The sequence below is a fragment of the Zalophus californianus genome, chromosome 2, assembly GCF_009762305.2.
Source record: "Zalophus californianus isolate mZalCal1 chromosome 2, mZalCal1.pri.v2, whole genome shotgun sequence".
Lineage (NCBI taxonomy): Eukaryota > Metazoa > Chordata > Mammalia > Carnivora > Otariidae > Zalophus > Zalophus californianus.
In genome coordinates this window covers 87830489-87849251 of record NC_045596.1, presented here as the reverse complement: position 1 = coordinate 87849251, position 18763 = coordinate 87830489, and the positions used below count along the sequence as shown (strand labels likewise).

At 38.8% G+C, this 18763-nt stretch overlaps 1 protein-coding gene across 1 annotated transcript in view; it reads left to right on the top strand.

Moving 5' to 3' along the window:
• The first annotated feature begins 13212 nt into the window (after positions 1-13212).
• The window catches only part of DKK2 (dickkopf WNT signaling pathway inhibitor 2), a 93526-nt gene continuing 87975 nt past the window's right edge, over positions 13213-18763 (top strand). Inside the window, exon 1 of the mRNA XM_027599810.1 lies at positions 13213-13434. Within this exon, the coding sequence (XP_027455611.1) occupies positions 13213-13434 (222 nt within the window). The remainder of the gene's footprint in view (positions 13435-18763) is intronic.

The following is an 18763-nucleotide window of genomic DNA, read 5'->3' as shown; positions in this document are numbered from 1 at the left end:
TGTGGATATTTCCTGAGTTTGTTCAACCAAGGCCCTGCTGATAGACATTTAGATTCTTTCTAAACTCTTGATATTATAAATAGTGCCATAATAAATACCCATGTCTATGTCTTTTCTTACTTTTACTAGCATATCTTTGGAATAGATTCCCAAAAGTGGGATTACTCACTGAGCCAAAGGTAACATGCACGTGTAATTTTGCTAGACTGCCAAATTTCCCTCCATATGGGATAATGCCATTTTGTTTTCCCTCAACAATGTATGATGGCGTTTGTTTTCTGACTGACTTGCTGTAGAGATATTGTCAAACATTTGGATTTTTGTCATCTTAGAGACAAGAAATAATATATTGGCATAGTTTTAATTTTGATTTCTTTTATTATATATAAGCATTTTTTCCCACATTTTTAGGAGCCATTTAATTTTTTCTCTAAACTTTCTCTTCTTATCTCTAGGCTTTCTTCTTTATAGAGTTATTGGGCTTTTTCTTTTCCATTTTTAGGAATTCTTTATTCGTTAGAGACACTCACCATTTGCCTCCGATGTGAGATGTAAATATCTTTTCCTGTTTATCATTAATCTTCTGGCTTTGTTTATAGTGATCTTTGCCATGAAAAAAGATAATCTTTATGAAATCAAATTTTCCAATCCTTCCCTTTACTAGACCTTGATTTTAAATCAGTAGAGTATTTCCCTGGTTATGGAAAAATCAGTTTATGGAGGAGTTCGTCTATACATTTGTTTAACCTCCTGCATTGTTTTATTTATTTATTTTTACAATTAAATTTTTGATCCATTTGGAACTTATCTGTTAGAGTGTGAAGAATAGATCCAGTTTTACCTTTTTTCAGATGACTATCTGTTTAAATCAACCATTAAAAAGTCAATTTTTTAGCCTATAGATTTGGAATGCTGCTTTTATCATATACTAAATGTCCTTATGCAATTGAGTGTACTGCTGAGTTTTCTATTGTGTCACATTGGTTTGTATGTCTGTTTCTGAACCAATAACCAATTAATGCCTATTTTGGAGGCTTTAATTTATGGTAGGTTTATCTTCATGTCTCCAACTACTACTCCTTCTCCTCAGAGTTTTCCTGACAATTCTTGTTTACTCTCCCAAAAGATTTTTGATTCAATCTAATGCACTTTTAAATCAACTTTCCTAATTTCAGGGGAAAAGAAACATGACAGATTATTATGATTATATTAAATTTATTAATTAATTCAGGTATAACTGACATAATGTTGAGTCTTCTAAGAATATTGTCTAACTTTTCATTTGATTCAGTCTATCTTTTTTTAATCTTTCAGGAGTAGTTTTAGTTGTTTTCACTTAGATTTTGTACATTTCAGGTTACGTTCATACCTAAGAATTGTATTATTTGCTTTTGGCAATTGACAAGGGGTCTTCTCTTCCATTATAACTTCTAAATGATTTTTTGTTAATTATAAAGACTAGTGATTATTGGACATTTATATTAAAAGCTGCTTCTTTAGTAAATTTTGTTTCAGAGAATTTCCAGATATATACTTGCATTATCTGCAAATAGAAATAGTTTAACTTTGGGGCACCTGGGTGGCTCAGTCATTAAGCGTCTGCCTGAATTCAGCTCAGGTGATGATCCCAGGGTCCTGGGATCGAGCCCCGCATCGGGCTCCCTGCTCCACGGGAAGCCTGCTTCTCCCTCTCCCATTCCCCCTGCTTGTGTTCCCTCTCTCACAGTGTCTCTCTCTGTCAAATAAATAAATAAAATCTTAAAAAAAAAAGAAATAGTTTAACTTTTTTAATTCTATGGCTATAATTGATTTCTGTTGCTCATTTGAATGACTATTACCAATGACCCAGTGCTCAATAACTGGAGATTTTAGTCATTCCTGTCTTATTTCTGACTTTCTTATTCAAGCATCAGGTGATTCTCTATGAAGTAAAGATGTTAACTTTTGTGATATATATGGATATATATATTATAAATTACATATATAAATATATATTATATATTATGAATTTACATTATATGTAAAACTATGTATTTTACATTATATATACATACACACACACACATATATAACTCCTATTCTATTTGGTAATTTTTAACATGAATGGTGTTGGTTGAATATTGCCACATGCTTTTTCTGCATCAATGGAGATGATCATATTATTTTCCTCCTTAGTTCTATTATACTGATAGAGCATATTAATGGATTTCCTAAACTTTCACTTCTGAATAAACCCCACTTAGTCAAAAGTGTATTGTTTAAAAAGACAGTTGGATTTTCTTTACTACTACTTTAAGATTTCTTTACATCAATATTCACAAGGAGATTATCTGTTATCTCTCTCTTTCTCTCCTCCCACTTCTCCCTTATATAACTTGTTACTGCATATAGCCATTATGTAATACTGCCTCTCTCTGAAGACCATCCTGTATTCTGAATTTCATAGGTAATTGCATATTTAGTACCAGTCCTTATTTCAATGTCTTCCCAATCATTGGGGTTGTCTAAATCTTATTTTCTGGTAAATTTCTAAGGGAGGGCTTCTATAATAATATTCTCTGACTTTTTGGATTCACAAACTATTTTGTCTGGAACCTTTGTACATGACGGTTAGTTCAGCTGGATTCAACATCCTTGGTTCACATTTCTTTCTTTCACTATCTTAAATATTTTACCTAATTGTATCCTCACATAAAACATCATTGTTGAAATTGACATGATCTTTGTCCCACTGCCAAAAGATATTTTTTTCAAGTTCAAGAGTTTAGAAGATGTTTCTAAGAAAGATGACTTTCTCCTGTGTGATAGTATGACATGTATTTTCAAACCTTTTTGTTTTTGTTCATTTTATTTTAGATCACTTTCTTAAATTATTTTATTTAGCAGGTTTGTTGTTTTTGTTTTTCTTCCATTACTTGGGCTTCTTATTTGGGGAAAGCTGTTATAAGCTTGTTGGATTTTCTCTTCCTATCTTCTATATTTATCATTTTTCTTGAACTCTTTTTATCCCTTTTCTTATTTCTTTTGATTTATTGAATCTCCCTCTTTTTTCACCTGATATTTCTCCAAAAGCACTATATGTTGCTCTTTTGTTCTTTCCAATTCAATGTCATTTCTGAAATAATTTTTCTTGTTACATCTTTTTTTCACATCTTTCTTTTCTTGAAACATGGATTAGAGTTTTCTAATTCTGATTTATGCTGTTCTTTCATAGATTCAATTTTTTAAATTTCCTTTAACATGTTTTAGAAGTTTAGGTTACTGTTTTAATTGTTTATTGGAAATTGTTTTTTGGCTTGCTTGTAGTGATGCTATTCTGGTCCGTATTCTTTTTTTCACATATTCAACTCACACAGGACTGGGCCACAATCTTTTATTACTGCCCATTTTTAAGTCAAATAAGTTTCTCTTTGGGTTCAAGAGAGGATTGGGCCAGAATAGCTTTTCCAGCTACGTTGCTCTACCACTCCCCTTCTATTGTGTTTCTAAAGTGATTTAAAAAATACCCTCATATTGTGGATATCTACTTCCTCCCTTTGCTCATTTTAATCTAGACTTTTTCCTTTTGTCCCAACTGTTCCTGGCCTGCTCATTTGGATTCTATTTTCCTAAGTTTTTCTTCATTGAGGAATTTTCTTTTCTTTTCTTTCTTTCTTTCTTTTTTTTTTAATTTAGAGCCTGCAGAACTCATTCCCTCCTGGTTTTGTCTACCGTTCTCAGACTGGCTGTGTTCTTTCCAATAAGGACCTGATATAGACTTCAGGGTTCTCTGTTTTTAGAGCCCCGTTTCTTTCCTCAATTAATTTTTCACAAAATCGATATTATGTGAGGCTTATAACCACTGGTGATTTTGCTCACTCACCTTATTGCCTGATTTTACTTTAGGTGTCATCTGTGGGGTTTGTTGTGGTTGTGGTGGTGGTTGTGTTTATTTGTGTGTTTGGTTTGGGTTTTGTTATCCTAAGTGTCTTTTTTTTTCTTCTGGTTTTGTATAGGAGGAGTTTGAAAACTATGCCATCATGTATTCCCAGACTCTACCTTCAAATTTTTACCTATAGGCTTTTTTTTTAAAGATTTTATTTATTTATTTATTTATTTGAGAGACAGAGAGCATGAGAGGGAAGAGGGTCAGAGGGAGAAGCAGACCCCCCCGCCCCCCGCTGAGCGGGGAGCCCGACGCGGGACTAGATCTCGGGACTCCGGGATCATGACCTGAGCCGAAGGCAGTCGGTTAACCAACTGAGCCACCCAGACGCCCTTTACCTATAGGCTTTTTGAATAACACTAACCCCTTGTGTGGGGCTGCTTTATTTGATATTTATTGCAAGCGGTAGAACATGGGATGAAGTCAGGACAGAGTGAATGAGGAGGGAGGAAGCTTGTTGAAGTAGCATTTTAAAGAGCCAGGGAAAAAAGATGCAAATATTGTTATGGTGGTGGGCAGTCACAGAAGCTAAAGGAAGGGTAAGAACTGAGGTCCTTGGGTTTTGTTGCCCTTTTTTTTTTTTTCAAGTAGCCAGAGACGGTTTGAAAATAAAGTGGCAGTAAGATTAAATTGTGTGGTTCATTTCCAATGCATTCTGCACATTCATTAGACCATTTGCAACATTGTTTATCTGCTCTTGTTTCTGAGTCTTCTGGAAGAGTTTTTACAGTAGACTTTGTGCCACATGGGCAACCTCTGCACCGACTTTGACAAAGAAAGATGGCTCCTTGTGTGCAGTTGGGTAAAGGAAATCTTTCTGACTTTTTTTTTAATCCTTTTAAATGTAGGATTCAGAAGTATTACAACATCTTCATGGGAAGAATAGATGAATTATTTCGTCAGGTCTCTCCCTTCAATTAACACTGGTTCTCCAGAAAAGTTACTTTGTAATGATCTCTAATTCTTCATCTTTCTTACTATTGATAAATGTGCATTACTGCCCTCTGCTGCATGAACTTGGACCTCTCCGTAGTCTTTGTAGACTGATAATTACTGTGTAAGATCATTGATTTTTTTAAGTCCATTTCTAACAGTTGACAGGAATTCTACTCTTGATGCAATTTGCATCCCCCATATGTATGGATTTACTTAGAAGCTTTACTTAGAGTGGTTTCCTAGAGGTATTTTCATATTAAATGGCCATTGAAAAAGAAAAGCAGATGATCATGTCTACTATATTAAGAAAGTGCTTTACAAATGAGTGGCACATAGTGTACAAATTAACTTAAAATTACTAGTCTCAGACTGTATCTACACTTGACTAAAAAGAATGAAAAGTGGTGGATTTTAATAAGCATAACTTTTGATCAGAACTTACAACTGTGGGCTTTTTAAATGAATCACCTCCTGGAATTATGCAAACACGTAGAAGGAAAATCAGGTAATTCTGTGAATTTGAAAGTAGTACTCAGAAGGTTATAATTTTATCTCGCCTATTTTATCAGGTTATGCCTAATTTTATCATGTTAGAAAGGGCCCCAGTGCTAGCTCCAGTGTTAAGTGGAGGAAAGAAATATATTCAATATTGTAGAACAAAAAGATAGTTTTCAAAATTTGAATAGTTCTATTACATGCTAAGATCATATTTATAGAATACATTTTGATACCTAAAAGGCCAATTGATAAGAGACTTGAGAATTTCATTTTCTTATTAATTAAAATACAACACTGGCATTGGAGAACAAGGCTAACCCACTTTTAGAACACAAACAGTTGTGATCTTCTCAATCTTATTTGATCTTAGATTTATACAAATTTGCACATATATTCTTGACACTGACAACAAAAATAGCATTTTATGGATTTCAGAAAGAACAACAACAAAAACTAAACTAAATCTGAGCTTATTCTCAGATTTCTTGATAATTTAAAAACAAAGTGGTCAAAGTGCACATATATTAAAATATGATTTCATGAGCAGTTTCAATGAAATCAGATATTCCCTCTGCTTCCACATAGTTAGCACTGCCTTGAATTAATTAAAGGTACTGTGATTCCAACTGGCTATTAATTTACTGAGTAAATGGAACAAATCAAATTAAATAAATGGACAAATTAAGTTAGTAACAGAACAACTTGCTGATTGCTAGATCACTCTATTTTTGATAGCCGCTTCCTTTTTCTTTGATCTACAATGATTTCATTTTTGTATCCTATACTCCTGTATTTTATCGTTTCCATCTTTCATTAACAAAGTGCTGTTTCTAAATGTAAAAATGACCTTATCTTCTTGGCAAATAGCTTGTATTCTTTGTTTTCTTTTTCAGGGCCCCAGTGGAATCTTGACAATCATATTCAAACTCAGTCAGCTGGGTTCATATTCAGCCATAATTCACACACAGAAGGAAGGTGAGGAAGTTAATATCATTAATACAGGCCAGAGGTAAAATGTAATAGGACAAATTTAAATAACATTTTTAAGTGGACATATGACACATCTCCCACATTAAGTTTAGGAACTCTGGTAGAGTTCCAGAAATGTTACTCCTTCCCCACATGCCCAAATGTCTTAATATGCACTATGTCTATAAATCCATCTGTTATGGGCTGAATTATGTTTCCCTCACAAATTCATATGTTGAAACCCTAACCCCCAGTCTCTCAGAATGTAACTGCATTTGGAGATAAGGTCTTTAAAAAGGTCATTAAGTTAAAATGAGATCTTTAGGGTAGGCCTTAATCCAATATGATTTGTGGCCTTTTAAGAAGAGAAAATTTGGCCAAATACAGAAAGGGACAGCCATATGAGGACACAGGGCAATGGTGGCCATCTGCAAGCCAAGGAGAGTGGCCTGCAAAGAAACCAAACCTACCAACACCTTGATCTTGGACTTCTCCCCTCCAGAAGGAGGAATAAATTTTATTTATTAATAATAAATAAATTTCTGTTGTTTAAACCACCCAGTCTGTGGTATTTTGTTATAGCAGCAGACTAAGAGCAAAATAAGACACCATGTTTAGAGCAAAGAGCCTTTTCTGGTTCTCTGTTAAATGATCACTTAGTTTCCAAGAGGCTTTACAACATTGGACAAAGCTGAAATATATGTACTCATCTACTTCTATTCTTGATGTTATTTGTAGCCATGTACCAAGATCATCTCCTGCAGGGGAATCAGTGTTAAGTACTATTGCAATAATGGAATTTTCTCCTTTTTTAGGTGTGCTCCACATTGTTGCCATAACTGGACATTATATCTGAAATGAGAGCCTGCTGTGCTACCAGTTACTCTGTGCTCAGTATTATTTTAATATTGGATGTTGTTTTAATGGCATGAACTAAGGGACCCAAATAAGAGATAATACATGTAATGCATGTAGAGTACTTGACCAGCTGGCACATAGTAAGCATTTAATATATTTTGCTTATTATTATTGTTTTTATTACCACTATTTATTCCAAGCCAGATGCCTATAAAATTCCTTAAGTTGGTTGTAGTTTAATATCTTAACTTTTCATATCTCAAATTGCTTTTGAGCATTGTAGCCTATTCTTACAGTATCAAAAGGTAGAATCTATTACAAAATGATCATCCCAAAATAAACTAAACACAATTTACAGTCGCTGTTACCAAGCCCTACTTACACTTCAAACACAGATTTTAAATTGCCACTTGGGGACCTATTTTCTTATTTTTTGCAAATAGTTCTCACATTATTTTTCAATCTATGCCACAATTTATTTTCTAGTTGAAGTTTTTCCATGGTCATTAGTCTAAGGTTCAGATAACTGACAGGAACAAACACACTGTACCATGACTGGATTAGCTACCCTCCTCTTCCATTTTTTAATACTCTCTACTTCAAGTGACCAAATCATTTCTGACTGGATAAACTGCCAGATTTTCAATAGTTTCCCCATTTGATTAATGTTTGTTTTGGAGATACTCTGTAATAATAACAGGGTAGAAATGAATCCATCTTGTTGTTAGCAGGTTGAGGGCTCATAGAACATTTTGCCTACATCACCGTGGCTTCCAAATCTTAGCAGTTAACAATTGATGAAAACCAACCAATCACCCAATACATCTCTCCCCCAAATAAAAACAATACAAAAGCAGACATTTAAAAAGTCATGTTTCTGGAGCCCTTTCTATAAAAAATACAGCAGCTTTAACTTCTCTAGAACCCTGGAGACCTAAGAAGCAGAGTTTGGAAGCCCCTGGTCCAGATTATTGAGAAGTTGTTTGTTTTCTTGCTCACCAAGATGACATTTCTTACAATGAACTTCTCTTAAGAATTAAACGTTTCCCTTTCACAGACAAATGTAGTAGTTTCCAAAGATGAATCTTGAAATAGCCTGCCAGAGTTCAGCAGTGGGAGTAAGTGGACCACCAGGAAGGATCCGCAGTGTATAAAACCAGCAGAAATTGGGCATTGCAAAGGGAAATGCTTGGTGTTCAAAGGTGTTCACCAAAGGTCTCTCGCATGCCCAAGAATCAGTAGAATTTTATCCATTTGAATTTTTTACTATAATATTTGCACACTTTTTATTAGTTGGGTTCAGGTGTTAGGGGAGGGATCTGTTCAATAATTCTCTCTCATTTGAGTGGCAGATAAAGTATTGAGAAGATGATTAATATGTCAAGGATCAAAAACCAAGCCATTAGCTCAGGAATTACGTTTCTGATTGATTCACTGTGAAATCCTTGAAACCATTTCACTTGTGCGTGATTGTGTCAAGTACAGCTAGTGCCTCAACTGTGAGTGATGAGGCCTTTTCTCATTAGCTGGTCTCGTTGTCCCTGAAATCAAGGTAGAAAAGAGTTAGTAGCTGAAAATATGGCAGGGATCAAATAGGAGATGCAAATTTTCCTATCTGGTATGGAAATTAGTCCTATCAAACACAAAAAATGTTCACAATACCAGTGCTAACTTACATTTACTGAAGGTTATTTAAAATGAAATTGACAGCAACACATGGGACTATTATTTTATAGGCAGAGTGAGAAACATGAAATTCTCATGTGATAGGATCCGAAGAGTCAAGTACTACTAGAATAGAGAGGCTACTAGGTAGCTTTGTTTACTATGGAGAGGGGAAACCCACATAACCAAATTTTCCAAATCTTTTAACATCCAACAAGAAGAAGGTCTGTCATGTCCATCCTGTGTGGACAAGATGATTCGGGGTCCTAAAGGCGCTACTAAAATATACTCTCCCTTCCCAAGTTTGCCATAATACCATACTTGTGTTCTTACTAACCTAAAATGACAACAACTAGTGTCATTTGGTTGGGTTCAGCCACAAATGTAGGAGTATTGTCTCCTTGTGCACTCTAAAAGTGTACATGCAACTTATGAGAAAAGCAAAACTCTGGGGGACATCTCTAATTTCTTTTATTTCCACAGTCACATGAATTCGATCTAGTTCAGAAGTTCCAGATACCCTGTGAGAGACAGAGATTGGCAGAATTCAGTAGCAGATGAGAACAGAGGAAGGCTCCCGAGAGGGGTGAGAGACAGATTTCAGTGAAGCAAGGCCTTGACAGTGGACCGCAAACCTCTCCATAGCCAAGGCCCGGACTTATGCACCTTTGTATCTTCAAGACCTGAAACTTAATACATATGCCGTGAACGGATGAACAACTGCTAAACAGACTTATGTAGGAAGTGGTTACCAATGCAGGGAAAGAGATACTGGGATAGAAAACAAGAATAAAGCAATGATGTGTATGCACTTAGCTCACCTCTGAGGCTAAGTAGTCAGAAGGAAACCAGGATCCAGAAACAACTACTGAGACAGTTGTGGTTTTTTTGATGGCACCAAGACGACTGGAGGAGCAAAGAGGGAAAATATGGCCAAAGGAAAAAGTGTTCGTAGAGGTGAACACTTTCTTCTGAATAAGAAAACCCTATCCTTCTGTGCAGTGTTGCTTTTATATGTTTACTCCCTAATGATGTTATTGCAAAATGCATAAAAAATATGTTTTTCCAAGTAGAATATGAAGTGTGTAACTTCAGGCTTATAAAAACACACATGAAAAAACACATGTGTGGTTATGACGGTAATCCAAAGGATTATGTTATTTGCAGTTAGTTGATTTTGTGTATGCATATCTACTTGTCTCCATGTGGGTTATGTGTGTCTTTCTGTCTGTTATACAATTTTACAGAGAACATTTGGATCATGAATGAAATTAGTTTTTACCTCCTTTTCGGGTATAATGGTGTATGTTGTAGTATTTGATTCCATAGTGTGATTTAGTCATATGTATGTGAGACACATACATACGTACATACATACTTTTGTGCACACAAAAGTGAACTTTGATTTTCAACTTTGTGTAAAAATTTGCTTTTGGAGCTTGTAGGGTGTTGTGTAAGCAAGCCTCTGAGATAATCTGTATCATGCTACCCAGAGCTGAGGTGTTTTGTGAGAGTAAATAAGGTGAGCTTGACATCATTTTTCTTTTCAGCAGAGCATTGACAGGAGTTAGGTATGACTATCTGGGATCTAACTTTGGTTGGAAGTAAGGAAAGAGGAACTGATGGAAACAGGCAAACTATCTTCAAATTTTCTCTTGGTTCATTTGTTCCCTTCTTTAGCTGACGGTGGGTATTCACAACCTTCAAATGGATGTAGAGTGGTTTCTTGCCTACATATTTAGCTCTCTTTTGAATTTTCCTTTTGCTCTAAAATACTCTTGAAAAATTCCAAACCAATAGTCTCTTAACTTATTTTTCTCCTTTTCTCTAATGTTTTCTGACTGGCATATCACAAAGAAGGCAAATGATACAATATACCCTCCTTAAGGTGTAAATAGTGAATCACAAGTACTTACTAATTGAGTTTCCTTGCCCTCCACTGGTGCCTGGCATGCTTCCTTTGTCCTTACAAATCCACTCCTAGACATATTTTTAAAAAAGTGGAAAAAATTTGAATGTGAAAATCTCTATCCTAGGAAAGCATAAAGGCAATCTAAAGATAAGAAAAGATGCCAGAGGTTTCCTTAAGTTTTAATGCCCCTTTGCTTGTGGTGTTTAAAAAAAAAAAAAAAATCTGCAACTGGAAGCATTCCAGGCCAGACAGACTCACAGATCAGGGCAGGAAATAGGCAAAACTGGTGCTGTCTGGGAGAACCCAGCCATAAATTCACACTTTAGAACTCGGCCCTTTTGGGGCAAAGAAAAGAGTCACTATCGTTCTCGCTTAGCGACGACATGTTGAATGTATACTCCTGTACACACTGGTGTGCATCTGCATCAGGTATGAAACCTGAGGAACCCGGGTCCGAAGATCAGAATGCGGTTAGGGAGATCAGCTTCGTTCTCTAGTCGTTAGCTGCCAACTTGTGGCACTGCCTCAACTTCTCTGCGCGCAGGCGTTAGAGCCTGAGAAGGACAAACGCAGCAATTCCCAAACAACCCTTCGCGTTGCATTAGAAACATTGGCGCTTAACCGCCAAACCGCCCCAAACCCGAGCCCTGTGCTAGCCCGGGACAGCTTGTCTCCGGCCAATACTTCCGCGCCCCGCGGGGCCGCTGCCACTGGCGCCCCCAAGCGCAGCGCGCCCGCGCGTCCCAGCCGCTCTCTGCACCTCCTTCGACCTTCTCAGACGCAAACCTGACCTGGGGAGCCTGGGGGCTGGCAGGAAAGGCTTCCCTGGGAATTCCCAGAGGCTAGTTAGGAGGCAGGGAGCTGAGGAAGGCAGGATCTCAAAGCCTTCCCTGCCTCCGTTCATTTCTGTTTGGGATTTCCTCTTCGCAAAGGGGGCAGCCGCCTGGCACAGTAGAGATGCCCGGTAGAGCTGTGAGACTGAAGCCCTCGGAGCCTACTCAAGGCACCCCATTTCTCCCAACCCCGAGGAGACAGAAACATACGCTGCGTGTGTGGTGGGGTCGTGCGGTTGGGGGGTACAAAAGGTGGAGACTAGAAAATTCCAAACGTCTCCCGGGTGAGAGAATAGGAACATCTTTCCCCTTTCTCTGGTCCTCTTCACCCCAATTCCAAAGCCCCCGTCCACGTCAGTTGGGCACCCCCTGGCACAACATAGCGCAGCCTCACACACACACTGGGAGGCACAGACTAGAACCCAACTTGGGCACTTGAGCGTACACAGACCGCAGCATTAACGCCCAGATGCTCACTTCTCGAAATCTTCTATGGGGCTTTTCTAGTGCTCCTCTAGGTGTCAAGCACTGGAGATGGGTTGGGAAACCTAAAGAAGGGTGCTGGCGGTCCCCAAGGGCAGTGGCAACCTGCCCCTCTCCACTTCCACTTTTGCCCTCCGTCTGTTTCCAAAGGTCCTTCCACCCGCTGGAGCTGTTGTCAGGAATTAGGAGGCCTCACGTTCCTCTGGGAATGAATCCCATTTTCTCAATTGTTGTAGAGAGCAGAGGGGTGTGGGAGGGGGACAAGAGGGAGAGGCGTGGGGGGGGGCGCAAGGGGGAAGGAGAGGAGTGGGGCGGGAACGTGGGGGGTGAGAGAAACGTTTTCACTCTTTGTCACTCTTGAATTGGGGGCGGAGGAAAAAAAAAAAACCCACTGTGGGAAGCTATAAAAAGCAAAGGGGGCGGCGGTGAGAGAGCAAACGGAGAGAGCGAGACCGCGCGGCGCGCACGACCGCTCCCAGGGCATTGCTGCGTCTCCGGCAGCAGTAGGCTCCCGGGTGTGTACCGGGGAGCGACACTTCGCCGAGACTGTGCCCGCGCGCGTGGGAGACCTCGGCTCTCCTCAGACCTCGAGGGTCCGGTCTGGGGCGTTCCTGATCCCCCTAATAGCGCCCGCTATCATTGTGTCCTGCAAAGGTTGAGACATAAAGGGTCGGGAAGGAAAAGAGGAGAGAAAAGCAACTGAGGCCGAAGGAGAAGGAACCGGTGTGGCCCTCCAGAGCCGATTAAGAGAACTGGACCGCGGAGATCCGGCGGGAACGCGGTGGTGCGGGGCAAGGAGCAACTGAAGCAGTGCGGTCTGTGGGGCTGGGTCTTCTTGCACCTCGGGTCACGCCTCCTTGGCGAGAAGGCGCCTCGCCTTTGATTGCTTCCAGTTCCTGCAGAACTTCCTGCCCTGGTGGAGAAGCGGGTCTTGCTTGGGTCGCTCTCGCTCCTGGTCTGAGGCGTGAGACTGAATTCATACGGTGCTGGGCCCCCGAAGCCAAGTAGGGTTGGGGGAACAGAGCCTGCGAGCCCCCACACCCCGAGTGAGGGGCCCGGTGTTAGGGTCCTCCCTCCCCTTGCACCCGCACCCTTCCGGGCTTTGCGCCTCCCCGGGGACCCCTCGCCGGGAAATGGCCGCGTTGATGCGGGGCAAGGACTCGTCCCGCTGTCTGCTCCTACTGGCCGCGGTGCTGATGGTGGAGAGCTCACAGCTCGACAGCTCGCGGGCCAAACTCAACTCCATCAAGTCCTCCCTGGGCGGGGAGACGCCTGCCCAGGCCGCCAATCGATCAGCGGGCACATACCAAGGACTGGCTTTCGGCGGCAGTAAGAAAGGCAAAAACCTGGGGCAGGTAGGAAAACACTCCAAATACACTCTATACCCAAGAGCGGTAGGCATCAACGCTCTAGAGCGCGTAGTTTGCCTTTGCACCCCTCAACCTTTCAAGTGCGCCCCCAGGTGTGGCGCGCCCCGCAGCTGGGGTGGGGTTCCCGGAAGCAGATCTTCGTGGGTGGGGGCGGCTGGTGGTTGCAGGTTCTGGAGGGCGTGGAGTGGGCGGGTTAGGGTTCTCCCACCTTTGCTTGGGGACATGGGCAGGTACAAGATCCAGTGTGTACTGGTGGGGAATGGTCCTTCTCCAAATTTACCACGGCAATGCTGATGATGATGTTAGTAGCAGCTAACACATAGCAACGATTTTGGGTCAGGCACCGTTCTAAGCGCTTACATATGTTTAATCTTCACAACCCTATGAACTAGGCGCTGTTACTTTTCCCCATTTTGCCAATGAAGAAATTGAGTTACGGAGTGATTAAGCAATTTGTCCAGGGCACACAAGCTAATGTTAAGTGGCAGAGTGGGATTCCAATCCGAACAGTCTGGGTCCAGATCCTGGTCTCTTTACTGTTGCATTTCACAATCTGGAGGGGGAGTTTACCCTCTTTCGGGTTCTGTTCCCCTCGCAACCACTTTCTTCCTTCAAAGAAGTGAGGTCACAGACAGAACTTCAACAGACACGCCATTTCTCACTTCTGTAGCCTCGTAAATAAATCATCCAGGAGGGAGCAATATGATGAAGTAACAGTGACAGCATCGTAGCGCGGGCGACCGGAGTGCCTGCGATATAGCAAGGTGGAGCCCGGAGTCGTTCTTGCAAGAGGGCGTCAGATAGATTGACAGTCGCTTGCGATGAGTTACACAAACATACACACACTGTAAAACGAACGTGCACACTCGGCACCCGCTGTGGCCGGCGCGCAATGGCCAAGAGAGGGGGGCCTTGTGGGCACCAGGAACCACGACAGCTCCCCCTTTCTGCTCCTTTTGTAGGAAGCCAAAACTGAAAGCTAGTTGGCCAAACAGCACGCGCACCTCTCAGCACAACTGTCAACCCGTGAAGGTGGCTTGTTGCCCCACGGATCCTGAGTTTCCTTGTTTCATCAGAAGAGCTCTCTGCAGCCGCAGTGCGAGCTCTCGGTGTCCTCCATGCCCCTGCCCCTAGCGCAGGCAGGCAGCAGGGTGAAGGGTGAGAGCAAGGGCCAGTCCTGGAGGGACAGCGAGGGGAAAGTTAGCAGCACTTGGCCCCCTACTGCCCTCTCACGGGGACAATTTTGCTAGTTTTGCAGTTCCAGAATGCTTACTAGGCTTTGAAATGGCAACCATTTCAGCTATCTTTTCAAAGGAATACAGTCTACAATCACAGGTTTTTTTTTTTTTTTCCAGGTCTCAAGGGAAATAAACTATATATATGCCTACATACTACATGCATACATATCCTTTGCACATTCTCGCACATGTGCATATACCTCCACATTTACGTGAGCATTCTCATTCCCTTTTACTCTTTCCTCCGAAACACCCTGACACTTTCGATAGTAAGAAACATAACATTTTCTTAGACATCCATCATGAAATGAGGCAAAGTTTAGAAAGGATGCTGTCAATCCAAATCATAAGACTTTTCTCTAATGGTATTGACTTCAAATTCCACCTTATCAGTTGAAGAGAGCTAGATGTTTACTTAGTTCAGCCAAGGACAGAGGGATGGACCCAATGATCTTTTGAGGTTCCTTTCGATTCTAATCCATGTATGTTCTGTGAGTTTCTGTAAAAGACTTTCTGTTTTTATCGCCACTGGGCCCCAACACTTGATGTTCCTGAATCAAATTATCAGTTATGTCAGAACTGTCATTAGCCATGGAGTTACATGGACTAAACTGAGGGTTGCTGCCCAGAATCTAGCTTATGTCTTATATTTTGATATGTCTATTTCGCTTTCTCTCCAAATATCTGCTCCTTAAAGAGGTTGCAACTCTATTTGCATGTCTTCAAACGGAAAATTTATTTATTTTACAAATGAGTATAACTTTTTCTTTCTTTCTTTCTTTCTTTCTTTCTTTCTTTCTTTCTTTCTTTCTTTCTTTCTTTCTTTTCTTTCTTCTTTCTTTCTTTCTTTTCTTTCTTTCTTTCTTTCTTTTCTTTCTTTCTTTCTTTTTCTTTTTCTTTCTTTCTTCTTCTTTCTTCTTTCTTTCTTTCTTCTTTCTTTTCTTTCTTTCTTTCTCTTTCTTTCTTTCTTTCTTTCTTTTTCTTTCTTTCTTTTCTTTCTTCTCTTTCTTTCTTTTCTTTCTTTTCTTTCTTTCTCTTTCTTTCTTTCTTTCTTTCTTCTTTCTTTCTTTCTTTCTTTTCTTATTTCTTCTTTTGAGTTGAATTTCTTATATACTCTCCATAACCTAGTGGTTCCATGGAATATATTTCATTATATTTACTTAACTGTGATACCATATCCTTAAGATTTGATGTTGGATTTGTGAGAAAATGGTAATTTATGAGAGATAGTGGTAACGTAAAATAAAACACTGAGTTGAATTGAAGTAAGATAGCTGGAAAATAGGAGGATTATCTTTTGTTATTGGCTTCTCACTTGTTTTGCGGGTGATCTATAATGTATACTATTATGAAGAAACACATAGAAAAATCTATCTTCTTTGAAGTAGAAAGAGGAATTCTTTGAATATTTATGGGTCTCTTTACCTTCTTTATTCTACTAGTTATGTGGTTTCTGCAAATCTTAGAACTCTCATTTTCAATAATGGAATGGAAGTTAGAAAGACTATTCAAACAGGAAGATGCCATATCCTGTTTTGGAGAAAAAAAATCTAGAATTGAATTGTAGCTGAGCTGAATTTTTATCCATCAGAATAGAAAAATATGATTGATTGAGAAGATTGGAACTAAAGTGCCAGCTGATCAAACTAGCTAATTAAGTAGTGTCATCCTGAGGCCTGATCAGTTGATTGTCTCTCCCTCCCCCATCCTTGATTGCTGATGCTGAAATGTATGTGTTTCAGAGATACAGGATTCAGGAACAGGAAACTGTAGGATGCAAATTCAAGTAGGCACTTTAGAAACTTAGTCTTTGGTCTTCTTTTCCTTACGTGAAAATTGAATAATTGTCTGTTTTTTCTGACTTACTTTGAGAATAGAGAATTAAAGTAAAAATTTATTGTGATTGCAGAATAAATTATTGAAGGAATTTAATAATTCACTAATCTACAAAAGTAAAAATGAGACAAAATGGGCCCCAAGGTTTTCTTCATTCAATGTAGTCTGTTTTCATATAAGGTAAACATTCTTATGTATAGGAATTCTATTTGTTCTGGAGGCAAGGTGGATTATTTGTAAATCACTACTGGAAAAGATGCCTTTGAATGTCAGGAAAGATTTAGAGAGCTCAGAAAGAGAACGTACTGTTCTTCAGAGGTGTTACAATTCCATTTTTAGGTTTGCTTTCAAATACAGTTATAAGTTATGATGGAAAATAACATAGAAAATTGAATATGGCAGTATTCAGGTGATTGATACAGAAGGAGCAAAAATGATTTTGCTGAATTATTCATACATACGTTTTAATCTGACTTTCTGTTTTCATCTATTCCTTACGGGTTTTAAAAGATAGTGTACATCCGTCTAAGTATATGGGATAAATTAAGTTGTGGACTGTTATTAATGTATATACATGTCAATATATTTCAGTGTCTAAAGAGATTATTGCAAACATTCTAAATTAAAAGGCATTTTAAAGAAAATCTTTAATATCATGTGGATACATATATTCTGAATGAGTACACTGTTACTCGACATCACCTCTGGAGTTTGAGGTGATCAACTTTTATCGGCCACCCTTAAGAACAAATTGAAAACAAGCAATTTAAAAACTCAATTTATCTTTGCAGTTCACTTTTTTTTTTTTTGTAACTGGAAAACATTTTGGATTTGTGCTTGTAATTACTTCTTTTAGTCTTCTTTACTCCTTGCTTTGTCTTTTTGAGACAAGCAGATTAATTTGAATGCAATGCTATAGGACTTTTAAATATTTTTTAAAGGTTATGAGTAGAACAGTGGAAAATAATTATGTTTTTAAGTGTAAATAAGCTTCCTGGCATGTATCTCTAAAAAAGAAGCTGAAAACTGGCTTAACACAAATTTAGATTCTATGATTTTCTCATATAACTTGGACATTTGGACAGGTTTAGATGAAGTTGTGCTGTGAATAAAGAATGCTTGAAATGCATTGAAACAGAAGTCAGCTAGAGAGTACTAATATTTGTGTATTGCATTTTCTTTAATAAAAGTGCCACATCTACTTGTATGCGTAAACACTCATGAAAGTGCTCACAAAAATCAACTATATATAAACTAGATAGTCTATTTTCTATAGGTGATCACTTCGCTTTTTGAAATTATCCATAACTTTTTTTTAACCCTAGCCCAACTTTCTCCTGCTAGAGAGTAAATATCTGCGATTTCCTCTGGACATCAACTGACGCTAAGTGTAATCGGGAATGCAAATCATTTTCAAAATTTAAAGTTTCCAAAATAGAAAGATTTTGAAACAATCCACAGTAAGGTTCTTGTTCCTTCACTGTGAATAATAGAGAAATTAATAGTTGGTACAAGTGGAAGGTGACCTTGTGAATAGGAAGAAAAGTATTTTAACGATAATCTACGAGCATCTATCATTTCATTTTTGTGCTAGAGGAGAGAGAGCAAGGGACAAGTTTACTTAAACTCACTCCAGCTGTGACTTTGACCCTACAAGAGTCTTCTTTAGTACTCCCCTCTAATGCAAACTCCTCCCAGGATGTTTCAAATCTTATAGTTTTTAAAGTAGAGAAAGCAATGTAACAGAAAGGTAACTGATATATTCTGTTCTAGGAGAATATTGCCACTTATTCTTTTCCCCGCACAATCATTTTGAATGGATATTAAAATAACCTGTTAAATTATAGAGGTCTTTTATAAAATCAATGTATTTACATTTTAAACTCACTCTTTTCTGGCTATTCATTCTTTGATATTGATGTAACATCAAAATGAATTACAATCTTATTTCTATCTGTGATTCCCTGATAGCCCTCTAAAGTCATTTTACTTCATTGGACTTCTAGTTACTTGTATTCATCGATAAAGGACATAAAGCTGCTCCTAGTTATTTATCCGATAATTGAAAAGATTTATGCGATATTTGTGTCTGCCTGTGACTCTTACTGAGTCATTTTTTTAAAATTTGAGGCAGAACCCAAAAGGAAACAAAATTAATAATAGTGGATAGATTTTTGCCTTGTGTAGGATTGCTTTAAGATAACATAGATTAAATATGGAAGGAATAATGAAAATTTAGT